Below are 22,639 nucleotides of genomic sequence, written 5' to 3'. Positions count from 1 at the left end.
AGTATTTTAATTATTTTTTGCTTGTTTTACTCGTTATTATACGTTATTTAAAACATAAAAAATTAATTAAACTATATTTTATAGTTGTATTTTTTAAATGATTTATTTAGTATATTTGATTCGTGAAAACTCTGTTAAAAATAATTCAAAGAAACATATTATTATTGTAAGAAATTACGCATATATTCAAACAAATACAGAAAAAATCATGCAAATAGAAATACAGTTTTTGGAAATATTTTTCAAAAACACTACAATGCATCACATCATGCGAATCAACGTGACAGTTTTGGTATAAAAGATGTGTATAACTTAAAAAAACTTCATTATAGTTATAAGAGTTTGAAAGGATAAGGATCTTTTTATATTTCATTTGATATTATATAATAAACAAGTAAGGGAATAATATGGTCAAATGAAGGATGCCACAGTTTTGGCTCTCATCTCAACCGTTTGGAAACATAATTTCAGAGGTAATATATTAGCTTATAGCCTTCAAAGGGTCAAGATAAAAGTTTAAAAATTGGTAATTTGAAATATCTGATTGCTATGTCACTGACAATAAAACTTCTTACTAATCAATAAAACTACCAAGGTCAAATTCTAAATTTACGCTATTGAAACTACTGATGAATTTCTAAAAATTGATTAATTACTCAACATAGGAAATATCAAGAGTGAACCAACAACCACCTTGTCAGTAAACAGTAAGACTACTGGTAGTAAACTAGTAAGAAACTACCTGTTAATTTGTTAACTTCCTTCACCAATACACTATAACGAATATTTATTCGGTAAATAAGATTTTAATGAAAATAAGAACTTATCAGTTAGTATTAAATAGCCTAGTTACCAAATAGGTTACTTCTACAATACTGTACATTCTTCTAGGAAATATTTTTAAGCAAAGTCTGGAAACATATGTGAAGTAATGATTTAGGTAGACAGACACCATTCATGGACGAATTTAGGGGTTCAACTTTGTGATCCAAATTGGAGAATATCTATGGTTGATGGAACATGGGATCTGGACAGGATGCGCCATCCCTAATCTTATCCATCCCGAATATCCCGCCACTCCGGAAGCAGCTCAAACGTCCTTTTAGGACTTAGTGTAATTATACATTTTTCAGCTTCTTCACGCAAATGAACAACAAAAACAAATGTACTATACACATAAAATGTTTTTTTTTTTTGTAAATATAAATTCCAAGAAAAAGTTGAGCACAAAATATAACAATCAAGCTTTTTTACGTTTGTTGAAAAAAATCTAGTGAAAACATTTTTTTGTTGCAGTTTCAAAATATAAGTGCAGAAGATCAGGTGATCACACAGACTAAGGTGTTGGAACTTCGGATCTAAGTTAGAAATGACAGTTTCAAATTCTGTTACTTTTTAAGGCTACTTTCAACCTTTTAATCTACCGATTCTTCCTTTTGATTTGTTTGACAAGATCTCCGTAGAGGCCAGTGGCACGTAAAGATGGGCGGAATACAGATAACATTGATTTGGCTGTCCTTAAAAAAGTGTTATTATCAAATACTCATCTAACAACACGTGGATAGAAGATAAGATACAGCCTACATTTTTTGAAGTCAATGATCTGCTTGGAGACATTAATAATAAACATCACGATGAAATAATAAAAATGAAGTAAAACCGAGGAAGGTAATCCTCAAAAAGCGCTTTTCTCAAAGGATGCTGATCTATTAAAATACTACGGACCAAAGTTTATAAAACCGGATTTAGCTGGTTATTTCTGTTTAGTGTTTGAATGTGGTACAGTGGCTTCCACCTCCTTAAATCTGCCCTTGACCTTGACCATCGACTACTGTGCCAATCACTTGGAACTATCCGGACAGACTGAGAGAAGCGTAGAGTACTTCTGCCACCATCGCCCGTACAGAGCTGGCATGCAACTGTACCTGGATAACATGTTTCCACTGAGACATTTGGTTGCAGTGGCCACACACGTATGGGCCATCCTGCAATCGTAACCGATTAGGACTTGCCTCATCAGGAGCCTCTGATTGGTTGCTCTGCATCCCTCCTGGGTTGCGATAGTGGCCCTTGACGTGGGCCAGTACCACGGCCCTGTCTCCATCCCTGCAACAGTCAGGCCAAACTATTATTATCCATCCTAATAATATTGTAAATGCGAAAGTGTGTTTTGTTAGTTTGTTTTGGTTTCACACGTAAAATATTCACGTACTGAAATTTTACACAGACATTCTTACGGTTCCTGGAATGAATATAGGTCTATTCTTATTTCGAAAATCCCTTCAGGCTACGCCCCACTGGTATCTAAAGTAGCGAAAAAACCCATCTTGGTCTCTAAAGTTACAAAACATTAATTGAAAGAGCCTGTTAAATGTAATCTACTATTCTGTGTAAACATTGTTTTATCAGCACAACCATATTATGTTTAATTCATTTAACCACTATTTTCAATTTGTTTACATTAATAGTGTGAAAGCATAGTGTAAGCTTGATAATAACAACACTCTATTTTGAACAGTTTCTGCAACCACTGGTGCACTGAGTAAGAAAATATTCAGATAAGAAAATTACAAGTTTTAGAACAAAATTTGTAGTATATTTAATATACTATTAATTGTAAATATTTTAGCAAATGTAAAGTATTAGATGTAAAAGACAAATTTGCTACCTAACTTAAAATATAAATTTAAATACTGTTATATAAAACCGATCTTAGTATTCTTTTAATGGAAGTAGGCTTCTTAGATCTGTGTATGTATATATATTTCCTTGAGAAGGAAACAAGATAAAATCAATGATGGAACATAATACTTTGTTAAGACTGGAGTAAATTACAACAGCCACTAAATATTACATTCCAACAAGTTAAGCTGAAATCTATCATCAATTGAAAATTTTCAAGTTTCTTAACTACGTCTAAGGCACTTTATGAGGGTATACTTAATTTAAACATATAATTAAATTTATTATTATATTTGTTGAAGGTTTCTTAAACAAAAAATCAAATTTGTAAAGCCTTTTTTTGCTGAACCTTTTTCCAGTGTTGTTTGGTAGAACAACACTCCAAACAAGTCTGTATATTGGTTCAACAGACTCCATTATCAAGCTGAACTTTGATATTTTAAAGGTTAACAGGATAAATTTCAGCAATAAAAACTTATTTGGAATAAGAACCTGACCTTTCAAATGTTTTTACCTTTAACACTTCTAGTAGACACTTGCTTATTTACTTTCAAGTCTACATTTTTTCCAGGTTTAAGGAACAACATTATTGCATTCCATTATTGATCATATTGCAACACTAATTGAGAATAAACTCAAAATTCATAATACAAATTTGGTTTGAAAGATTACAGTAAATAATTTTTTTACAAAATATACTGTAAGTACCAATAACTAAAATCTATTTTCAGCATGATTTCATGAAATTTTTTTTATTATACAGTAGAATTTAATTGATACTATAGTGTTAACAGGAATGTTAGCACCAACACAACTGAAAAATGAAGAAGTTTATAATTTACTTGCAAACATTACAAAAATTACCTGAAAAGACATTTCTTGCACTTCCACATAGTCTTCTTGTTTTCCATGAGTCCTTTTTTCTTTGGTGGTTCCTCCTCTGAATTCTCCAGGCCCTTCCGTTTCATGTCGAATGACGGCTGCAGAGGAGGTGGTTTTGGGTAGATGGCTCTGAACTGGTTCATCGGCGTTGGTGAATTGGACAACCCGCTGCCATTGCTCTCTTGAAGAGCAGAAGGGGGAGCGGGTGTCAGCTTGGGTGGGGCAGGGAGAGTCTCTATCGGCTCAAAAGACTGCGTTATCTTCTTTCCTCTCTGACCGGATCCGCTGCTCTCCGCCGCAGGTTCATGAACCCTCATCAGTGTCAGATACTTGTTGTACTTGGAGTAGTTCCGGCGTCCCGTCTCATCCGTCATCAGCACCTTAGCACGCTGGTGGGTGGAGTCCCGGACTGTCTTGAGCCTGATATGCTTCGTGATATCCCACCTCCAGTTGGAACGGTAGCAACACAGAGAGCACTCGAACGGCTTCTTGTTCAGATGGCCGACTATGTGGACATGGAACCGTGACGCTGTCGAGGCCCAGAATGAGCAGTGGGGACACTTGTAAACCTGGAGCACATTTGTGAGGTTAGAATATCCTCTTGGCAAATCATAAAATAAAATAATGTTTCAAAGTCAAGCCTCTTAAGAGCCCCTGTATAAAGTGACCTTGAAATTTTTCCCATAACAACAATGTAAAGCCGCATGCACTTTTACGCTTATATCTTTGACCATAGAGTTATGGTAGATTTTACTAATACGCGTGCGAACACTTTTTAGTTTTTCTTGTAAAGTCTGTAGTTTGAGATATTTTTCTCTGAATAACCAGTAACAATATAGAAAAAACTAAAAAGTGTTTGGTTGCATATTAGTTGTATCCTTACGATGAGACATCTCTCAATGATTAAAAATTAAATTGTAAACGTGCATGGTGTTTAACATTCTGGATTGAATGAATATAAATTTTATTTACAAGGTTAACTGCTTATACTAGATTTCTTAAAACAATATAATCATTATGTAAACTTTATAAAATGAAGGCAAATTTTAAAGTATTGGTACATAGATATGTTTGTACGAGGAAAATAAAAATATCAGTTTACTTGAACAGCTCTCTCTGCAGAAATGTACTAGTGGAGGTTATAGGAATTGTTTTTCCCATTCTCTGAAATTTTTGCTTTACCTTATTAGTATTTTTTGTTTGGATACAACTAAAACCTATTCCAGTTTTCAAAAGTACTGCTCTGTACAAATAGTGTATCTCTTGTAGTACTGTTTTTAAAGTTAATTTTCAAAATTGTGATTATAGATAGGGAACTAGTGTTAAGTTCCTGCATTTCTTTGTTTAATTACTGTTTTCTACTCTCTAACTATTTTGGAAATAACATCAACAATTTTGATATAACTGAAATTGTTAGTTTCATAAATATTCTAATACTAACAACACAAATATTTTACTATTATGTTTCACGTCATGAGATATAAATAAATTGTATTGTTTACCTTTTTAACAGAATTGTCTGGCTTTGGCTTGGCTTCTTTGGGCTGGACTATCGGTCCGGATGTATTGCTATGTGTAATAGCCTTATTTTTACTCGTCACTGCTCCAATCCCAGGAGCCGTCTCGATGCCAAACACACAGTCACTGTTGGGAGACTGACTGCCGCAGTCGTACTCATCATCCAATCCGTCCTCTTCTCCGTTGGTGAGATTCGTCCAAACAAACACTTTATTCTCCATCGGATGAGGCGGGTTCAGCTCTTCTGGGTCTTCTTCTCCGTCTTCAGACTTATACTCTTCCTCTCCATCATTGTCTTCAAACTCCATCCTTTCACCATCCACTTCTCCTCCATAGTCGTCCCTTTCGTCGTCATCATCAATATTTATTGTTTCGGTGGTACTTTTGTTGGCCTCCGTGCAGGATTTTAAGTGCACCAATAAATCCGCACTTGTCTTACACCGTTGTCTGCAGTACTGGCATCTCGTTGAAGACAAATCTGCACCACTGAATATGGTACCCAATACCGAAGAATTTCCTTGGGGTTGGACATTGTGTATTTTTTGGTGCCTTAAAGATTCTGATAAACACTTTGACTCGTGTCCGCACAAGTTGCAGACAAGATTACAACTTTCACCGGCACCAAATTTTTCTTTCAACTCGTCGAAAAATGAATTTTTCTTTTTCATTGCTTCTGGTGACTTTGGACCATCGTCAATCGAATGATTTTCATTGATGGAATCTTGGTTCTTATCATTTTTGGTAATAAAAAGTTCAGCTTCTCCTTGATGAGGTGTCGAGCTGCCCTCAGGTTTGAATGCTTCATCTCCACCCATAAGGGAGGCGAAGTCTTTGAGAGCACTGGTTGGACAGGATTTTGCACAAATATCGTTGAGGTCTTTTTCTGTCATAGCTTTGTCCGGAGATGAAGTCGCAGGTGGTGTTGAAGTATTCCGCACTTTGGTTGGAGTCGGTATTTTCAAAATAGGTGGTGGAGGGGGAGGAGGTGATGGTCTAGATTGCATCGGTTTTGGCATCTGGTTCGATCCAGGAAAAGGCCTCTTCATTTTCTGCATGATGTTTTTCGGCTGGGCGAACCTGGATGGGATTTGAGGATACTGAGGTGGAAGGTTATGAGTTTGGAACTGATGCATTGCAGGATGTTGAGGAAGAAATGGATGTCGATTCATACTCTGCTGAAAATGAGGATGCGTTTGCATCGGATGCATCATAGGCTTCTGGTGCATCATTGGCCTAGACGGAGGCATCAGAGGCAGAGGTGGGGGAGGGGGTGGTATGGGAAGTGCAGGTGGAGGGGGTGGCGTAGGGCCTTGAGGTCCAGATGGTTTATTTTGGATAGGTATGAGATTAGGAATAGGCCTTGCAGGTTTCATGATACCCTTTTTCTCATCGAGTCCGTGGACTCTTTGTTCATGTCGAGTCATCTCACTCTCCCATGCTGCTCTATAATTACACACACGACACTTGAGCTTCTTCACATAAACTGTCCCATTCTTGTGTTGAATGACATCGCCCGGATTGACAACTTTCTCACCTATTTTTACTGTTAGTTCTTTGGCATTAAATTGTGCAATTGCCTTGGGTTTTTTCATCATGGGTTTCCTCAACAGGAGGGGGGAATTGTCCGGTTTTTTTGTTATTTCGATTTCATTTAACATCGACAGCTCACTGAAGGCATGCATCTGAAACAATAAAAAAAATATATAACATTTTCATTATGACACATTGTATACATTAATATTCTGAAATGCCCTTTATTTTCTAATCTGTTGTTACTAGAAGAGAAAGCTTAAGAATATCAGAATATCTCAGGGTTGTTTAAATATACTTCAAACTTAAGATAATACAAACTAGATTGGATTTAACTTACAGAATATAACCCTCCAGAGACAACCCAACCTAACCATAAGTTGTTAGCCTGTAACTGGTCATTGGTGGTTTTATAACAAACTTTAAAATAAACAAATCAATTAAATTTCAAGAAAAAATGTATTCAAATGTTATTTTTAAATAAATGTGTTTATATCAAATGAGTTTGACGCAAATTACGATGTTTTAGTAATTAATGTATTTATTTTTAAGAAATAATAATTTCACCATTCAAAAATAAGAAATTCAACTTACATACAATTACATAAGAGACTAGTTTTTACACTCTATATAATGTATTGGTGTCGCAACCAAATATTTGTAATATTTTTGTGATATGAATCTTTGTAGCACTGGTACTTATATAATTTAAACTATTTACTTATGACAATAAGGATGTGCTAGTAGACAAATATTGAAACATCTCCTGAAAATAGATATAGCTGTAAAATCAGCACAGAATAACGTAAGGAAGTTAGATACAATTTTCTCTCAGAGTTAGACAAGTCATTTTCATTTAACGTTCAAGAAACTATAACAAACAAACTGATAAAAAATGTAAATCCTCTCCAGAGAAGATTAGTGTTACTTTACGCAATTGAGTACTTTAGTAAAATGTTAATCAATGATTTATTTTAATAAATGTTCGACTTTTTAAAATTTATAAATAATGCGTCAACGAAAATTGCCGTTTAAGTAAGATTTTTATTTGAAACAAACTCCTTCAGGAGAAGGTACATATTTGTGAATGACAACCTATACCGGATTAAGTTTTATATTTTAATAACGTCACTGCAACGGATAGAAAGTATTATCAGCTACGACAACGTACTGTGAACCATTTACTGAAGCGCTACGAGGCAGTCAGCTGTTCTCAAGAACATTTCCTTATCAGTCGTGTTGTAATCGTGTTATATCAGCTGCCCGCTACGACGACGTCGCGTTGTTCAACTGGATAAGAAGGGTATTAACAAAGACCATACGTGCCACGTTTCGAAAACACCCATTCTGTAATCAAATTAGTGTTGCGACTCCACCTCCTTGAAAACTCCTCCTTGTGGATTGCTTACAATTTAATGCACTAAAGAGAGACTTTAACCTACCTACCAGCCAGACGAGGACACGATGTCTGCGTGCCGAGACGAGAAGGTCGGAACGTACAGTTCTAGCCGGAAGGAACGTACAGTTCTACACCGTGCCTGAACTAACCATTGCACAACACAGCGCGGCGTGAACGCCTCTTCCACAGTCCTCGTTTAACACTGAAGAAGCAGCGACGTCAACGTCAAGCGCTCCGACTCAGACGCTCGGCACCTAAAGAATGCAAGATGGCGGCACACTACCAGCCTGCCACCCGAGCCGTTGTCGCTGCGCTCGACCAGGCTGTTATCGTGGGAGTCGCCCGCGCTGTGGGTTCAAAGTCCGCGCACTTCGGTCCTTCTGAAGGCCTTAAGTGGCCGTCAGAAACCAACACTTGTCGACTTCCACGACCGAGAAACTGGGCGCCTTCACGCCAGGAAAATCGTAATAAACGATTAGCTTAAAACAACAGTTGATTTTTATACCGTCTGGAGGAGTCACTGGTGCAAACCAAAAATTTGTCAAGGTCCCTTCTTGCAAAACATCGTAGTATCGATTTCAGTAATGTGCTGGCACCTACCGCAATTTTAATGTTTAGTAAAAACCGTCTTTAGATATTTGTTAAAATAATTATAGCTGTCAATAATAACATTTTGGCTTCGTCTCGAATCGCAATAGAATAGAATAAATCGTCTACAGATTCCAGTGTAACCTTTAACCAAAATTCTTTACCGTGACAACAACTCGCTGTTTAATAAATTATGTGAAACATCAATGCACTAATAAACAGCATTAATTAGTGAACTTCATACACTTAACACCTCCAGTACATCTATTACTATATAACACTTACACCTTTTAGTGTAAAATATAACACTGTGTAAACCTTGCTCAAGAATAAAACGCGTCCAAGGTCAATTCTGTTCTTGAGTCATTATTGACATTGGAAGCAGTAATCTGACTGATAACGGGGATTGACTATCGACTGAGCTACTTGGGTTTAGTCGTAAACAGGTGAAATTCGGCGTTATTAAATTAAATTAAAAAGGAATAAAAAAATGTTCTGTACCGAAGCACTAAAAGCCTGCAACAGGGTTGCACTGTTCTAAAAGTTGCATTGCAGGAATACTATTTATTTGAAAAGACGCATTTAGGCGTAAGCAGAAACCCGAGTTTAAATGAAGCAAAGCTTTAGAAATCCCACAACTTGGACCTCCATTTGGACAGCATCCAAGTGAAGGAGGAAGAGGGCCAACGTTTATTTGAGTCCTTGGCCATTGCAGTGGCCGCTGTTTGATCTTAACACATAAGTTAACACATTGTTCGAGTAGCGGATCAAAGTGGACGAAGATACTGCACTGTCATAAGCGTGACAGTGGCGTAGCAAATACACACGAGTCCGGTCTCTTGCATGATGATTAGTGATGTTGCTGGTTTCTTCAAGAAGCGACAGATAGCACCTTGACCTTGACGGTTATCATGGCGTTACCTTGGAACAAACGCTAGGCGTGACATCCGCGAACGGTAATATTATCGAACCTATACGGTACCAATATGGTTCGGATCCCAGGTAAAACTTGGATTCCCAACGTTTCATGTTTACCGGCACATTTGAATGTGGTTTATTTGGCAATGACTACTGTGGTCATCCTGATTTAGTTCGTAAATTGTCTTAACCCTTTTACTGATACGCCTTCTCATGTATTAATGTGACATCTCCCTGAGCGCATAGAATAGGTTGTAGGTAATGGAATTGTCTAAAAAAAAAAAACATTCAACCTAGTAAACACATGCGTGAAAGGTATGTAAGCATTTTGATCCGTTAGTTTTTTTTATTAGCGAAATAAAAAATGGTTTCTTCTAGAGATAAAGATAATTTTGGTAAATCTCCTCGAACAAATACATTGTACCGAATGGACGAAATACATGGGGTTGCGTACCGCTGTGGTCGAAGTAATGAATACTCGATTTGCACAGTTTAGGTATATGTTTAACTGTGGCAAATAAACATAAAAGCACCACTTCTAGATGTTGAAAATAAAATAATGTACTGCCACGTTCCTGCCAAATAGAGTGACAATGAACTAAACGATATCATGGGTGTGGGCCTAATGGTTCCAATGTTCTATGGGAATTTTGCACACGAACTTAATAATTACTAAAACTTTAAAATCGACTTCCCTTCACGTGATGTCGACTCACAAGCGGGGGTGTCAGCATCTTGGCTCGACATTGGAGCTGTAGTCGGAAAAAGTGAAGATTAGTAGATTAGAAGTTGTACTCACAGTTAGAATCAAACTCAGAGACTCGAAGTTGAAATCAAAGACTCGGTTGAACTCGCGGACATGGCTCGCGAGGTGTCTCTCGGCAGCAAGATGGTCAACTACCAAGTTTACGAGAGAAAACATTAATACGCGTGCCAATTAGGTTATTAATCCGCCAAGAATTTAGTTCCAAGAACATCGGATATAACTTATATTAACAGGGTTGCGAAAATATGTACTATATAAAATACAACTAAATAACGGTACAACATTTTCAGAAAATACAACTAACGGATTTAAAATACGTCACAACTTTAAGGGCAGCTTGCGTTATTAACACAATAAAGGAAGTGCGTGCTTTAGACTACCTGAGCTTGATGAATTTCACCCTCCCTTTCGAGGCGTAGGAGTTCAGCGTCCTCCCGGTCGTGGTCGACGGGGACGTCATCGTCTTGCTCCTGCAGGTCGGACGCGCCGACCCTGTTCTTCCGCTTGTTGCCGGCGACGTGGCCGACGGGCGGGACGTGGTGGTTCATCTCGTGGACGGTCAGACTCTGCTTGATGTCGGCCGTGAAGTTGCACAGGCTACACTTGAAGGCGCCGTCGCTCATGTGGTTCTTCATGTGGCGGTCGAGGTTCCACTTGTAGGGCGTCTTGAAGTCGCACATCTCGCACTTGATCATCGGCATCGAGTGGTACTTGACGTGCTTCGTGAACCTCGCCTTCATGTGCGTGACATAGTTGCATTTGACGCACTTGAAGAACTTCTTCTTCAGGTGGACCACCTTCTCGTGGCGGGTGACTAGAGTCTGCATGCGGCTGGTGAAGGGACAGGAGGGACAGCGGTAAACTTTGTTGTCCGGAAGGGCGCGGTTCTCCCCGTTCTCTTTGGGGTCCCCGACGTCCTCATCCTCTTCTTCCTCCTCCTCCTCTTCTTCTTCCGGAGGACTGTACTGTGGCGAAGGCTTCGGCGACGACTTGGCCGCGTCCCTCTTCTTGTCGCCCCCCATCGCGTGGACCATCTGGACGTGCCTCTGCAGCTTCTGGCTGTGCTTGGACGCGTACAGACAGTTCGGGCACTCGTATATCCTGATCTTCTGTTTGTGCACGTTCTTCAGATGGTACAGGAAGAACCTGGGGTTCTGGGTGAAGTACGAGCACTCCGGACAGGCATAGTTCCGCCTTATCTTGCACTGCGGAAGCTCTCCGTCGTCGTCGACCGTCGTGTCCGCTTGGTCCGGGGAGGCTTCTGAATCTTCGTGGAAGTCGTACTCTTCTGACTCGAACGGCACATCACCATTGTGGTCTATTCCGTTCACCACCGTCGCAGTTGCCATTTATTCTCAACCGATTTTCACCTGTGTAACACCATATAACGGTCAGTTTTCTGGCAACTATTGTATATTTTACACAAGTTAACACTAACAATACTTTCGACTTATGATGCATCAAAGAGGAAAACTACAGTACGATTAATCTCTACTACACACTCGCACAGGCAACTGAAGAAAGTCCTTACAATTAATAGTATGACAAGAGCACCACCACCAAATACACTACACAATCGGAAAGAAATGTTTTGACAGGTTTATTAAGGACACAACTAAAAGATATTTACAGAGTACACACTAATCCACCACCATACACATAATTTGACGAATATAAAGCATAAACATTATTTTAAGCATAACCTAATATTCAAACAATAACTTTTCAAGTACATTTCACATATCATACAATATAAACAAGCGAACCTTAAATACATTAAAAATCTTAAAGATATTACACAGATAAATATTTATTGTTTATATGTAACATGTATTCATAAAACAATTAGATTGTTGTGTATGACCTCTAATCGTAGTGAACTACCAACGTTTAATCTCCGTACACATTATTTTCTGTATAAAATTCTATACTAAAGCAAGGAATATGTAATGGATTATTTTAAATATTGTTTTATTGTTCATAGAATATAAAATTAAAATATGAAGATCTTTAAAAACTATTAGGCACGATTATAAAACGTTATGGAACGCAGACATGCTCAGTGTAAAAAACTGAAGGATAGTTATAGCTTTGTTAAATTTATTTTATATACTTAATAAAATTAATATATAACGAGTGTATTTCATCGTGCAGAAGTGAGCTGATATTAAGTTGAGTTATTTGATTGAGAATATTGTCTTAGTAAGCGACACGTGTTTTAGTAATCAGCTCTTTGAAACTAAAAAAATACTCTCATAAGATTAGCATTCGAACTATGGAACCCCGTGGGGCAGAGTTCTATACTCAAATATATTTCAAAACAACAAAGTGCACATATATTTTTAGAAACCTAAAATCTCCGTATAACATTCGACATCCTTTTAATAATATAGATGGTTTATTTATTCAACTCAGTATGTAATAGATGTCTTGGGCCCTTCTGACGGATCCAAATTATGGAACATGCTGATAAAGATGGAACGTGGTTGCACTTTTATGCTTTTTTTGTTGTACCATCGACGGTATTAACCACAAAGAACGAATCTAGGACAGAATTCAAACCGACTGGAAAATACGTTCGGTTTGATAAAGGTCCACCACAACCACCAATATTGAGCCAAGAGGAAACGTTCCAAAAAAGCAGAGAGGCGATTTCGCTACCCAGAATCTGCTCAAGAACGAGAAATTCTAGTCGGAGAATCCTTGACCGCAAACGACTTGACTGGCGGAGTGCTGGCCGCAGCGACGGCTGTAGGCCATGTCGGCACTGATCACCGAAGCGTAGTTAACAGCATACCAGATGCTGCCTTTCGAGTCCAGGCCGGCCTACACCTGCCTTCAGCCTCACTCGCTGCCGGGAACTTCCAAAAATACGGGCCAAAGCCGTAACCACCCATAATTCTGTTCGGCTGCTGGGTCGACTCAGTGAAGATTGAAAAACCAGAGGGTTGCCCGCAAGGTTCCGACTTCGGACCATTGATCTTTCTTCCCACGTTTCATAGCCTCGTTACGAATGTGAGGGGAATAGTTAACGTTATTATTTTTTACGTAAAGGTTGATAAAACCTATTTCGGACACTAGAGAACCCTAGAAGAACACGCACGACTACCAACTGTGTTATCAAATAGTAAAAAAAAAAACTAGACACGGATGTCAAAAATGTACGTCACAAGACAGTACTTAAACGTTTGATGTGCAGAATTTAACGGGACAAGTAGGGGTTGCCTGCAAGGTTCCAACTTCGGACCATTGCTCTTTCTTCTCACTTTTCATAGCCTCGTAACGATTGTAGGGGTAGGTGAGGCGAATAGTAAACATTATTATTATTTTTACGTTTTACGTAAAGATTGACAAATTCTATTTCGGACTCTAGAGAACCCTAGAAGAACACGTACGATTACCAACAATGTTTTCAAATGCTAAAAGCAAGAGATGAATGTCAAAATGTACGTTACAAGTACTTAAACTTTCGATGTGCAGAATTTAGCTATTAACGGGAAAAGTAGGATTGGTATTTTAAATCCTTAATAAAAGCAAAAAATTTTTCATTGCTTTATATTTTTCAAAATATGGCGTTTCACCTAGGTGGCATGATTTTAATTTTGTTTCACAATTTTTATTGCCAATTAATTATCTTTTAATATCACCTCATTATACCTTAATCCTGCTAGATTCTTCTAATTAACTAGAGGCAAATCTTTCTTGGAACCATTCCGTTTCAAACCGACGACGATTTGTTTGTACCTTTTGGAAATGACGTCACACGCCTGTAACCCTGACAACGACTCACAGTGCCGCGGTTGAAAGCAGAGAAGCGTAGGCAAGCCTGCAGCGTGTGCAGACGGGAGTTTTTTCAAGCGCTCAATATCGCAGAGAGAACGAGAACGAGCAGGGAGGTGACCCCCCTCCTCTCCCTCTCTATCAATGCTGCAGTCCTGTCCGCAGATAGGGGAGCAGGGGCTGGCAGAGTTCTATAAAAAGCAGAGCAGCCCCGCGTGCACCTCGCCTAGCCTGGGACTCATTCGTCCTGCTTTATCGCGTGTTCCGTGCTGGCAGACGGGCAAAAGTCCGGTCGAAGGCGTAGCCTCAGATTGGCATGAATCACTCTGAATTTTGTCTACGACCAGTGAGAAGTTCAAAGGCACTGTTTAATTTCCAACAATATTTGGGTTAATGAATTTAATCTGCTATTTATAGAGCTACTTCTGGAGAATGCATACATATATTTAACTGCAAAGAGTGACGTACTGAATGAATATATATATATCGGAAGAAATACGGAGGACCGTTGTTGGCTCCAACACAGTTTTCTACGACACAGTGACGTGCGAGTAGGATGTCGACACCGCCGTGGCAAAGTATAGGCGGGCCGAGAGTGCCGCAGCTGGTGAAGTGTTACACAGACAGCCACAGCTGGTGAAGTGTTACACAGCCACAAGCAGCTCGTGTTATCACTCAGGCTGTGACCTTGGCTGGTCGCGCCGCTAACTCTTCCAATGCCATATCAATAACACTCGTCCACGCAAACACTTTCAACCGGTATGGAGCTTGCGCGAGGTACCGCGCTGGATAAACGTACAATTTTTGCTTACGCACGCTTAAATGGCGACCTTACGCAAGTTCAGCGCTCGAGAACGACCGTACCCGACGAAATCCTGGTTGCAAGACCGGACGGACAGGCTTGGTGGGCCTCTAAAGACCGCAGACCCTTCGTCCTTGGCTACCCGGGCCGAGCCTTCCTTTTGTGTAAACTGGATGGTGGCCTCTCATTTGACTGTTTGCACACCGGCAGCCCGTGTTTGCCAAAACATCGCTTTTAGCTTTCTCCTCGCGAGTAGAATACCCCATTTCGAAGTATTTGTGTTTGTTAAGCCTGGAAAGGAGGTTAATAAAACTAAATATCGAATATTTCGGTTTTGTCAGAAAATGCTAACATTCTTTTTAATCAAAACCCAAAGTTTTCCAACGTAGAAAAGAAAGTAAATTACACAAATAATAAGAATTTATTATATAATAAGAGCAACTGACAATTCAATAATAACAGACGATAACATAACCTACAATGCATGAAAAGAACGAGGTATTTCAAAGCAGACACGAAACGGAAGTGCGGTTGCTGCAGATAACGAAAACAACACTAGACAGAAAGCCCAAGGTCGAGGAAAGGTCACGTGGCCGAAAGTGGAATCGTTACATCTCGCGCCATCCTTATCTTCTTCGGCCTTGGTTACGTTCTGTGTGCAAGCAACGGAGCCTAAAATTGTGATTTAGGTCATAAATTACGTGGAAAATTGGGAAGGGTTAAAGTGGAAATTTTTAGTGATTTTCCGAACTCTTGTACTATCTTTCACTACTGTTGTTCTATGTCTCATAGACAGATTGCGACGATGGCTACGCCCCAGCAGCCAACTCAATCACTCACTCACTCACTCACTGTGTGGTCTCTTAACCTCTTGAGGCCATCAGCCGTCTGGCTACCCACCATGGACTTGCGCCTGCCCGTCTCGGCGTGGCCAAGGTCGCACTGGTCGTGTCATGGATGTCAACCTGACTTCACCACATCACCGATGACCGTCTGCACGGGGAGCGGCCCATGACGAGTATGGAATCAAAGTTGCGCAACCGAAGAAGATGTTGGCCTGTATTCCGACAGAGCGCGTCCTTCTGAGGTTGGCCTTGCTGTAGAAAAACGCCAGGACGGACGTGTCGCAGAAAAGTAGAGAAGGCGTCCTTGAACACGATCTCCCAGAAATGAGAAACCGATCTCTCACGATGAGCAAAATACGAAGAGAACATCATTTTAGGAAACTAAACCCGGAATATAACTCAGCTGATGTAATTTTAGCGGAATACGACTTACAACTTAGGTATGTCTACCAATTCATCGTAAGTCCTGTTAGCATCTCCAGGAAGAAAATGCCTCTCCAGATAATCATTACCATAAATGTAATATACATTAATCTATAATTGTTATCACTGTAAGGGCATCTAGAATTTTATTTCTTGCCAATATTAGATTCCATATACAGCTGAATAAAAAACACTACACCTTTCGAATTTAATGAGAGATTACCATTGAATTCCGCCCTAATTTTAAACAAAAATGCTACTTTTTTATACTTATTGTGATGTGCTGTTTGTCTATCAATAATATATTCAGCGCATATGCCATTAAAAAATATGGGTTTATGGGTTTTCTCACTTTGGGTTAGATCGTAAAGTTCCTAAAAGAGGAGCTGGTTATATTTAATTGCCTTGTGGACATAATAGTCTGATTAGAGGTTAGCAAAAATTGTATTCCAGGTGACAGCAGATATCGATGTGCATTTCTTCCTCCCCTTATTTTTTACAGAGCCGAAGTATTCCTACAGGGTCGTGGCAGCAGTAGGGGAGGACGTCCGATAAAGGACGATGGCATGTTCTGTAAGCTGATGTCGATATCTTCCGGGAGGCAATCCGTTGTCACACCGAAGTTCCATCCCCCTCCCTCCCCCTCCTCACCACAGATACGCCTCCACCCTTCAACCGCCCTTTGCACAAATCGCTTTCATTCATATTTTCCCTCTGGTTACCTCGCATTTCCAGCTTTTTCCACTTCTTTAGGGGAGTGTACGATCGTCCCCCCGCCAATTTCGTGTCGGAACTGAGTGACATGATTGAAGCCCGCCTCTGTCCAATTAAAAATATCCAAAACAACTCACGTGCACATTTTCTGACGCTAGTTTTAAAAAGGTGTAATTTTAATTACCGAAATTATACATTTGATACACAATAGAAGACCTAAACATAACGTTACCAGAAGGAAACTGCCTATTGAACACTATTTTCTACTATTTCGTCCAAAGAAGTTCAAAGACAGGGCTCTTATTTCACCGAATGATCTTAAATGTAGATTACTTTTGAGTAATAGGGGTATTTGATTGATTTTACATTAAGATTTGTAATTGTCCTGTACGAGTACGCTAAAGAACATTGTGTGTAAAGAACGAACTTATTCATTTCTTTTTCTGCAGGAGGAATTATCTTGTAATCGTTAAATGTTGATTACTTTTGAGTAATTGGGGTATTTGATTGATTTTACAATAAAACAATTCTCGTGCACTTGGTTCGCGATTCAATGATGTAGCTCATCCTGTACGAACATTGTGGGTGAAGAACGAACTTATTCATTTTCTTCTGCAGGAGGATAAAGCTAACAATTATTTATGATAGTTTTCTCAAATATTTGGACTGATTAAGGATGTAGTTTGCCATCCTTTATTAGAACTTCCTTTGGAGAACGAAAAAGGATGAATTCTTGATATTAGTGAATTCCTTTCCAAGAGCATTGAATTTCCTGTGGAGAAATTCCTCCATTGTGACAGTGAAAGTAGAGGAAGCCTACAGAGCAGGGTCGGTATAACGGGGTAACGATAATGCTAGAGCCAGTGAGAGGTCAGGGAGCTCGGGGAGAGGGTGGCCTGGGGGTGGGCCGACAGGATGCGGGATAGAGACACCCTCCCACCCAAAGCATTCGCGTCATAGCTGCCAGGATCGCTACGGTATGTGGCCTGAAATAACCTCCGGAGTCCGCTGCGTGGGCTGTCGGCCAGAAATGCGGTCCGTCTCAAACGACCCTTTGGTGGACTCGAGTAGGCTCTCTCTCTAATCGGGAGTTCTATCTCACTCGCTGAACCAGAATTATGTTGCCTGAGACTGAAGAACAAACAATTTCACGACTTATTTGCCAATTTTATATATACGGACCAGTAACAATTCTTCCGAGTCAATTCGCGCGTCACAGAGAGATGAACTTTTGACACAGAGAGAAAAGATTGGTCACGAAAACATTTCCGTAGCCGATATAGTAAAGAAGTAGGGGGTTTTCACCAAAAACATCTCCATTAACCCTTTTAATGCCAACGTACGTCAAAAGTTGTCCGAAAAGTGCCAACGTCCGATTTTACCGGACGTTTGAGAAAAAATCACTAAAAATCGAAAACTTTATATTTTTAAACTAACACCATATTACATTGTTCGTGAAAAACTGTTCTTTTCCAAATAAATCGTTATAGTACACTTCCGATCAATCGATTTTAACGAAAATCAATCTAGAATCAGATATAAACATTTTTGGTTGACATGGCTTCCAAAAACAACGTGCCATTAATTTTTTACAGTTGTATAACTCACTCATTATTGAAGATAATGTTGTACATTTTTCAAGATTCATAGACAATTGAATACCCTTTCCAGTGATTATGGACAAAGAAAAGGACATGCATGTTTTAGTAATGATAACTTGGTTACAAAATGAAATTTAAATAAATCCTGGATTTTTTTAGGTAAGTCCATTTTTGGTATTCCTAAATTTAATTTTATGGTAACTTTGTTATTTTATGTTAACTAGGCAGAGTTTCCAGAGAAAAAAATTGTAAATTTTTTACTGAAACTTCGCAAAATGCCATCAAGAGGGCTGGCACTTTTCAGTACACCCACTAAATACTTGGCACTCAAAGGGTTAACCTTGTTTTTTATATTTACCAGCACGAATACCAAAACAAGGCACAGTTACAACCTTCTGTTACTGGGCATAAATAAAAGGACACTACGCATACATTCCTATTCCTAACTGTTATAATAGTTATCAACTTATACTCACAATTTGTAATTACCTTCACTGAATAAGATGCTATATAGTAACAATACATTAAGAATCACATCTAATGAAAGGAAAACATTCTTGCACGGCCACATTAAAGACTGAAGTAGTTGATGTTTGTTGATGGATAGGATCAGCTGGAAGTTATGTCAGCTGCGGCGGCGCTTTAAAAAATTCTTCGCTACCGCTCGGCGTTAAGGCGTCTTCATCTTCTTGGTTGCGCTGCGTTCGTTTAAGAAGGTCTTGAGGCACCGTAAGATATGAAATGCACCTTGTTACTCCCACTGCTCGGAATACAACCATGGTTGCCTTCTTTTATTTGTTAAATACAACCAAAGAAAAAAAGGATAATATTGTATTGATGAAGGTGCCCAGTGGTGTACCAGGAAGTGTTTCGAGGAGGAAGGCAGGGGAGTTGGGGGGGGGGGTCCAGACAACTGATATTTTCCCGTAGTGGACAGAGAGTAAGGCGCCATATTGTTTATTATTTTAATGCGCCTTAAAAAGTTCTTGACCCGTTTCTTTGTTGAGAACGATCTTTCTGTAGTACGTGTCAGTAATACTGAATTATTTAAATAATAATAATAGTTTTTGAATAGTAATAAAAAGTAATTGAAAATTTGAGGGGGGGTCCGGACCCCATGAATCCCCTCGGTGACTACGTCCTTGGAGGAAGTGGGTTACTTTACAGGGACAAAAGGAATACTGAGGGATAGAAAAAAATATGTGATATGGAAACATTTTATACATCAAAATTTGGGGAGGGAGAGGGTTTCGAGGCGATGTCCCAGTAACTCCCCCATGTCCTCCTTTAGGTACGCTACTGGTGATGTTTGTCATATGTCATCAATACTGCATTTGACGAAGACTGAAACTGATTCGATTATTTTGTACTGTCTTGGTCTTCGATGTACCGGCGGCGTATATAGATAAAAGGCTACCCCCTATCCACCAACCAGATGTGAAAAATATGTAAATCCTACGAAAAGTAATAATTTTTGGCGCGAAAAAAATGTTTACATTTCTTGGATTTCCCAGTTTAAGACTTAGGTAAAGGTTATGACTAAGGGGTGGTATTTGCTAGGTTACTTCCCCCCCCCCCTCTTTCCTCAGGATGAAAGATCCTCATAGTCTGGATCGGTTCACCGACAGAATCGTAATACTTGAAAGCAATATCAGAGTAATCGTGTATACATTACTCCGCTATAATACTTTTAATTACTCCGCTAGAATCCTTATATAAACGTTTTAATAGGAATGGAATAGATGTTACAATAATAGCAGACGAATTTAAATATGGCGTTATCCACAGCACGCTTTGAGATATAATAATCTAGAATTCGTTACAGGTTAGAATGTTTGACGATATGACTGGAGTCCGGTCCGGTCATCTTAAAGACTGGTAAATCACACATGATAGTGGAAGTTGTAAGAGACAAAGTTTAGCTTCATGGACGTAACTAATATATGACAAGGCTGGTAGATAATTATTTTTAGCAAATCCATTTAACTACTTTGAAGAATACTTATAAATTTAATACAAAGACCCCTAATATAAACTAAAAATTATATGGCTATAATATTATGGATGTTGCCTCTTCAACAAAAAATTCATATTATGTGTAAAGCATAGGAGCACGCCAAAGAATTTTGTATTAATACAACAGAAGTTGGGGATAAAAATAACGGATAAGTGTATTAAATACCTTTTAGTTCTATATAAAAATTGTAGAATTGAAACAAAAAATTATTTGGAAGTCTCAGTGAACTGTTCTTATTTGAATGTACCTCAGTTAGTCTAAATGCGTTTAATGAGCATCCCAAATACAACAAACCAAGGGTATCCCTCAGTTTGGATGGCAACTATCTTGTAGATTTCGAGTTGGTAGGTGGAATTCTGCTAGGAAACGAACGCCATCCTTTTCTCATTCAGAGATAGTCAGAGCGGTTCTAGGAGAATCCAGGGCATCCTAGGAATTCGTGCACACTCAGGCAGAACTGGGAAACAATTCCAGCGAGTTATTGTATCAAATCATCCTTAAAACAGTCGTCTTCCTTTTAAGACCCAGGAAGGCCGTTGGAAGTGTAGTATACGAATTCCTCGTAGGTCATGGGACGGAGAGTTTAGAAACGGCAAATTCCATGCGAAAGCTCCAATTAACTCTAACGGGAGCCGGGGAGGGAACTACAAACAACCCCTCACGGAGAACCAAGGGAGGGAGAGAATCTTGAAACTCTAGAGGCAGTCTTTGTGTGAAGGATATTCAAGGGAGGGATACAGTTCAAAGGTTTTGAATATTGAGTGGCAACCGAGACCTCTATGTGGGTGGATTGGACAGAGTTACTCAGTTTGTTCTGGTAAAACGCTCTCTTAGTGGTAATACTCTAAAAACAAAAAAAAAAAAACGAAGTGGATTTAATAAATCCAAAAGTGTCTTTCAAAGGTTTCTGGAAAATCACCAAAAACACATTACGAGTATATTGGTATATGTTGGCCAGGACTAACTTATCTGCAATAGTTTTTCTGCAGGAAACTTTATCTGCACTCGTAAGTCCTGCAAGACTGTTCATCTTTGCCCCTGAACAGTAAATGCCATCTTAGTGCACTTGAAAACAAATAACAACTAATTGGATTTAATAAATCCACTAGAAACAATTTCTGCTGATCGAGAATGATAGTGGATCTTCCAAAAGTTTCTGGAAAATCATCAGCAACTCATTATCTTGGTGTATGTTGGCCAGGACTAACTTATCTGCAAAGGTCTGGCTTTTATCTGCACTCGTCCTGCAAGACTGATAGTTTATCTCCATACCTGAACAGTTATTAGATAGCGTTATCTTAGTGTTGCGTTATCTATTCTGAAAAATACGTGGTGTACTGATAAAGCAAATAAAATCACGTAAATACAGTTTGCAAGTCCGTGAGAAATAAATGGTACCACATGATAGTTGTACAGTTAACGGGATGTACAAGAAAGAATGAGTGCGCCAGACAGTCCACGGGAAACACCACATGACGCATAGGATAAAAAAGTGACGCATCGCATAGGGCAAGGGCTGTGGTTGCTGGCGCTGGCGGCCCACAGTACCAGAGCTGCAGCCCCGTACTGTATTGATCTCCGTGCTCTGGCTCGAGCAGCGCCCGCCGCTGCTAGCTAGCCTCTCGCCAGATAAATTATGGAACGCCGCCCGGCCCTGCGTGCCCTGGTCATCCGTTGGCGTCGTTATTCATAGTTTGGGATCTCGGTTGGATATTGCACAGCCCGGATGCTACGTTCAACTATTCCGAAATCCTCCTCCCAATTAAAGACAAATCTACATCGGACTTTGGTTAAATGTTCGTCAAACTTGTGTTGTACTGGGAAATACAATATAAAACCATCTCAGTGAAATTAATTATGATCAGTCATAATAAAGCTGAAACAATTCATATAGAATCCGTACCATGGAGCTTTTGATCGTATATTTTCTGGATGGATAGTCCGATCAGATCTTGTAACCAATTCCAATTCTTCACCATCCAACTGTAACTGCATGAGTTACTGATTTCTACTACCACTGAACAATTTTAATGTTCGGAAAATCCTGTTTCTTCCACAATTCTTCCACTCCCAAAAAACTAACTTTAAACATACTAGATCCTTTGCCCAGATTATCAGTCACAGTGTTACCGGAAATCTGAGTGGACACGATAGGGTGGTCTTTGATACACCCG

General features: G+C 39.2%; 1 protein-coding gene across 7 annotated transcripts in view; it reads right to left on the bottom strand.

The window, feature by feature from the left end:
* LOC124364131 overlaps window positions 1–22,639 on the bottom strand; it is a 199,112-nt gene that overhangs the window by 9,179 nt on the left and 167,294 nt on the right. For 2 of the 7 annotated variants that reach the window (XM_046819349.1, XM_046819350.1), the window contains 4 exons: window positions 10,664–11,653; window positions 5,067–6,764; window positions 3,547–4,133; window positions 1,926–2,106 (listed from right to left, as the gene is read on the bottom strand). In XM_046819349.1, the coding sequence (XP_046675305.1) occupies window positions 1,926–2,106; window positions 3,547–4,133; window positions 5,067–6,764; window positions 10,664–11,632 (3,435 nt within the window). In that variant the 5' untranslated portion in view covers window positions 11,633–11,653. Of the gene's footprint in view, window positions 1–1,925; window positions 2,107–3,546; window positions 4,134–5,066; window positions 6,765–8,054; window positions 8,282–10,663; window positions 11,654–22,639 lie in introns of those variants that run through there. The other 5 variants (XM_046819352.1, XM_046819355.1, XM_046819351.1 and 2 more) reach the window with 4 other exon arrangements.

Source organism: Homalodisca vitripennis, chromosome 6, assembly GCF_021130785.1.
Source record: "Homalodisca vitripennis isolate AUS2020 chromosome 6, UT_GWSS_2.1, whole genome shotgun sequence".
NCBI classification, from domain to species: Eukaryota; Metazoa; Arthropoda; class Insecta; order Hemiptera; family Cicadellidae; genus Homalodisca; species Homalodisca vitripennis.
Note: the sequence above shows the minus strand (reverse complement) of the source record. Positions and strands in the feature narration are given on the sequence as shown.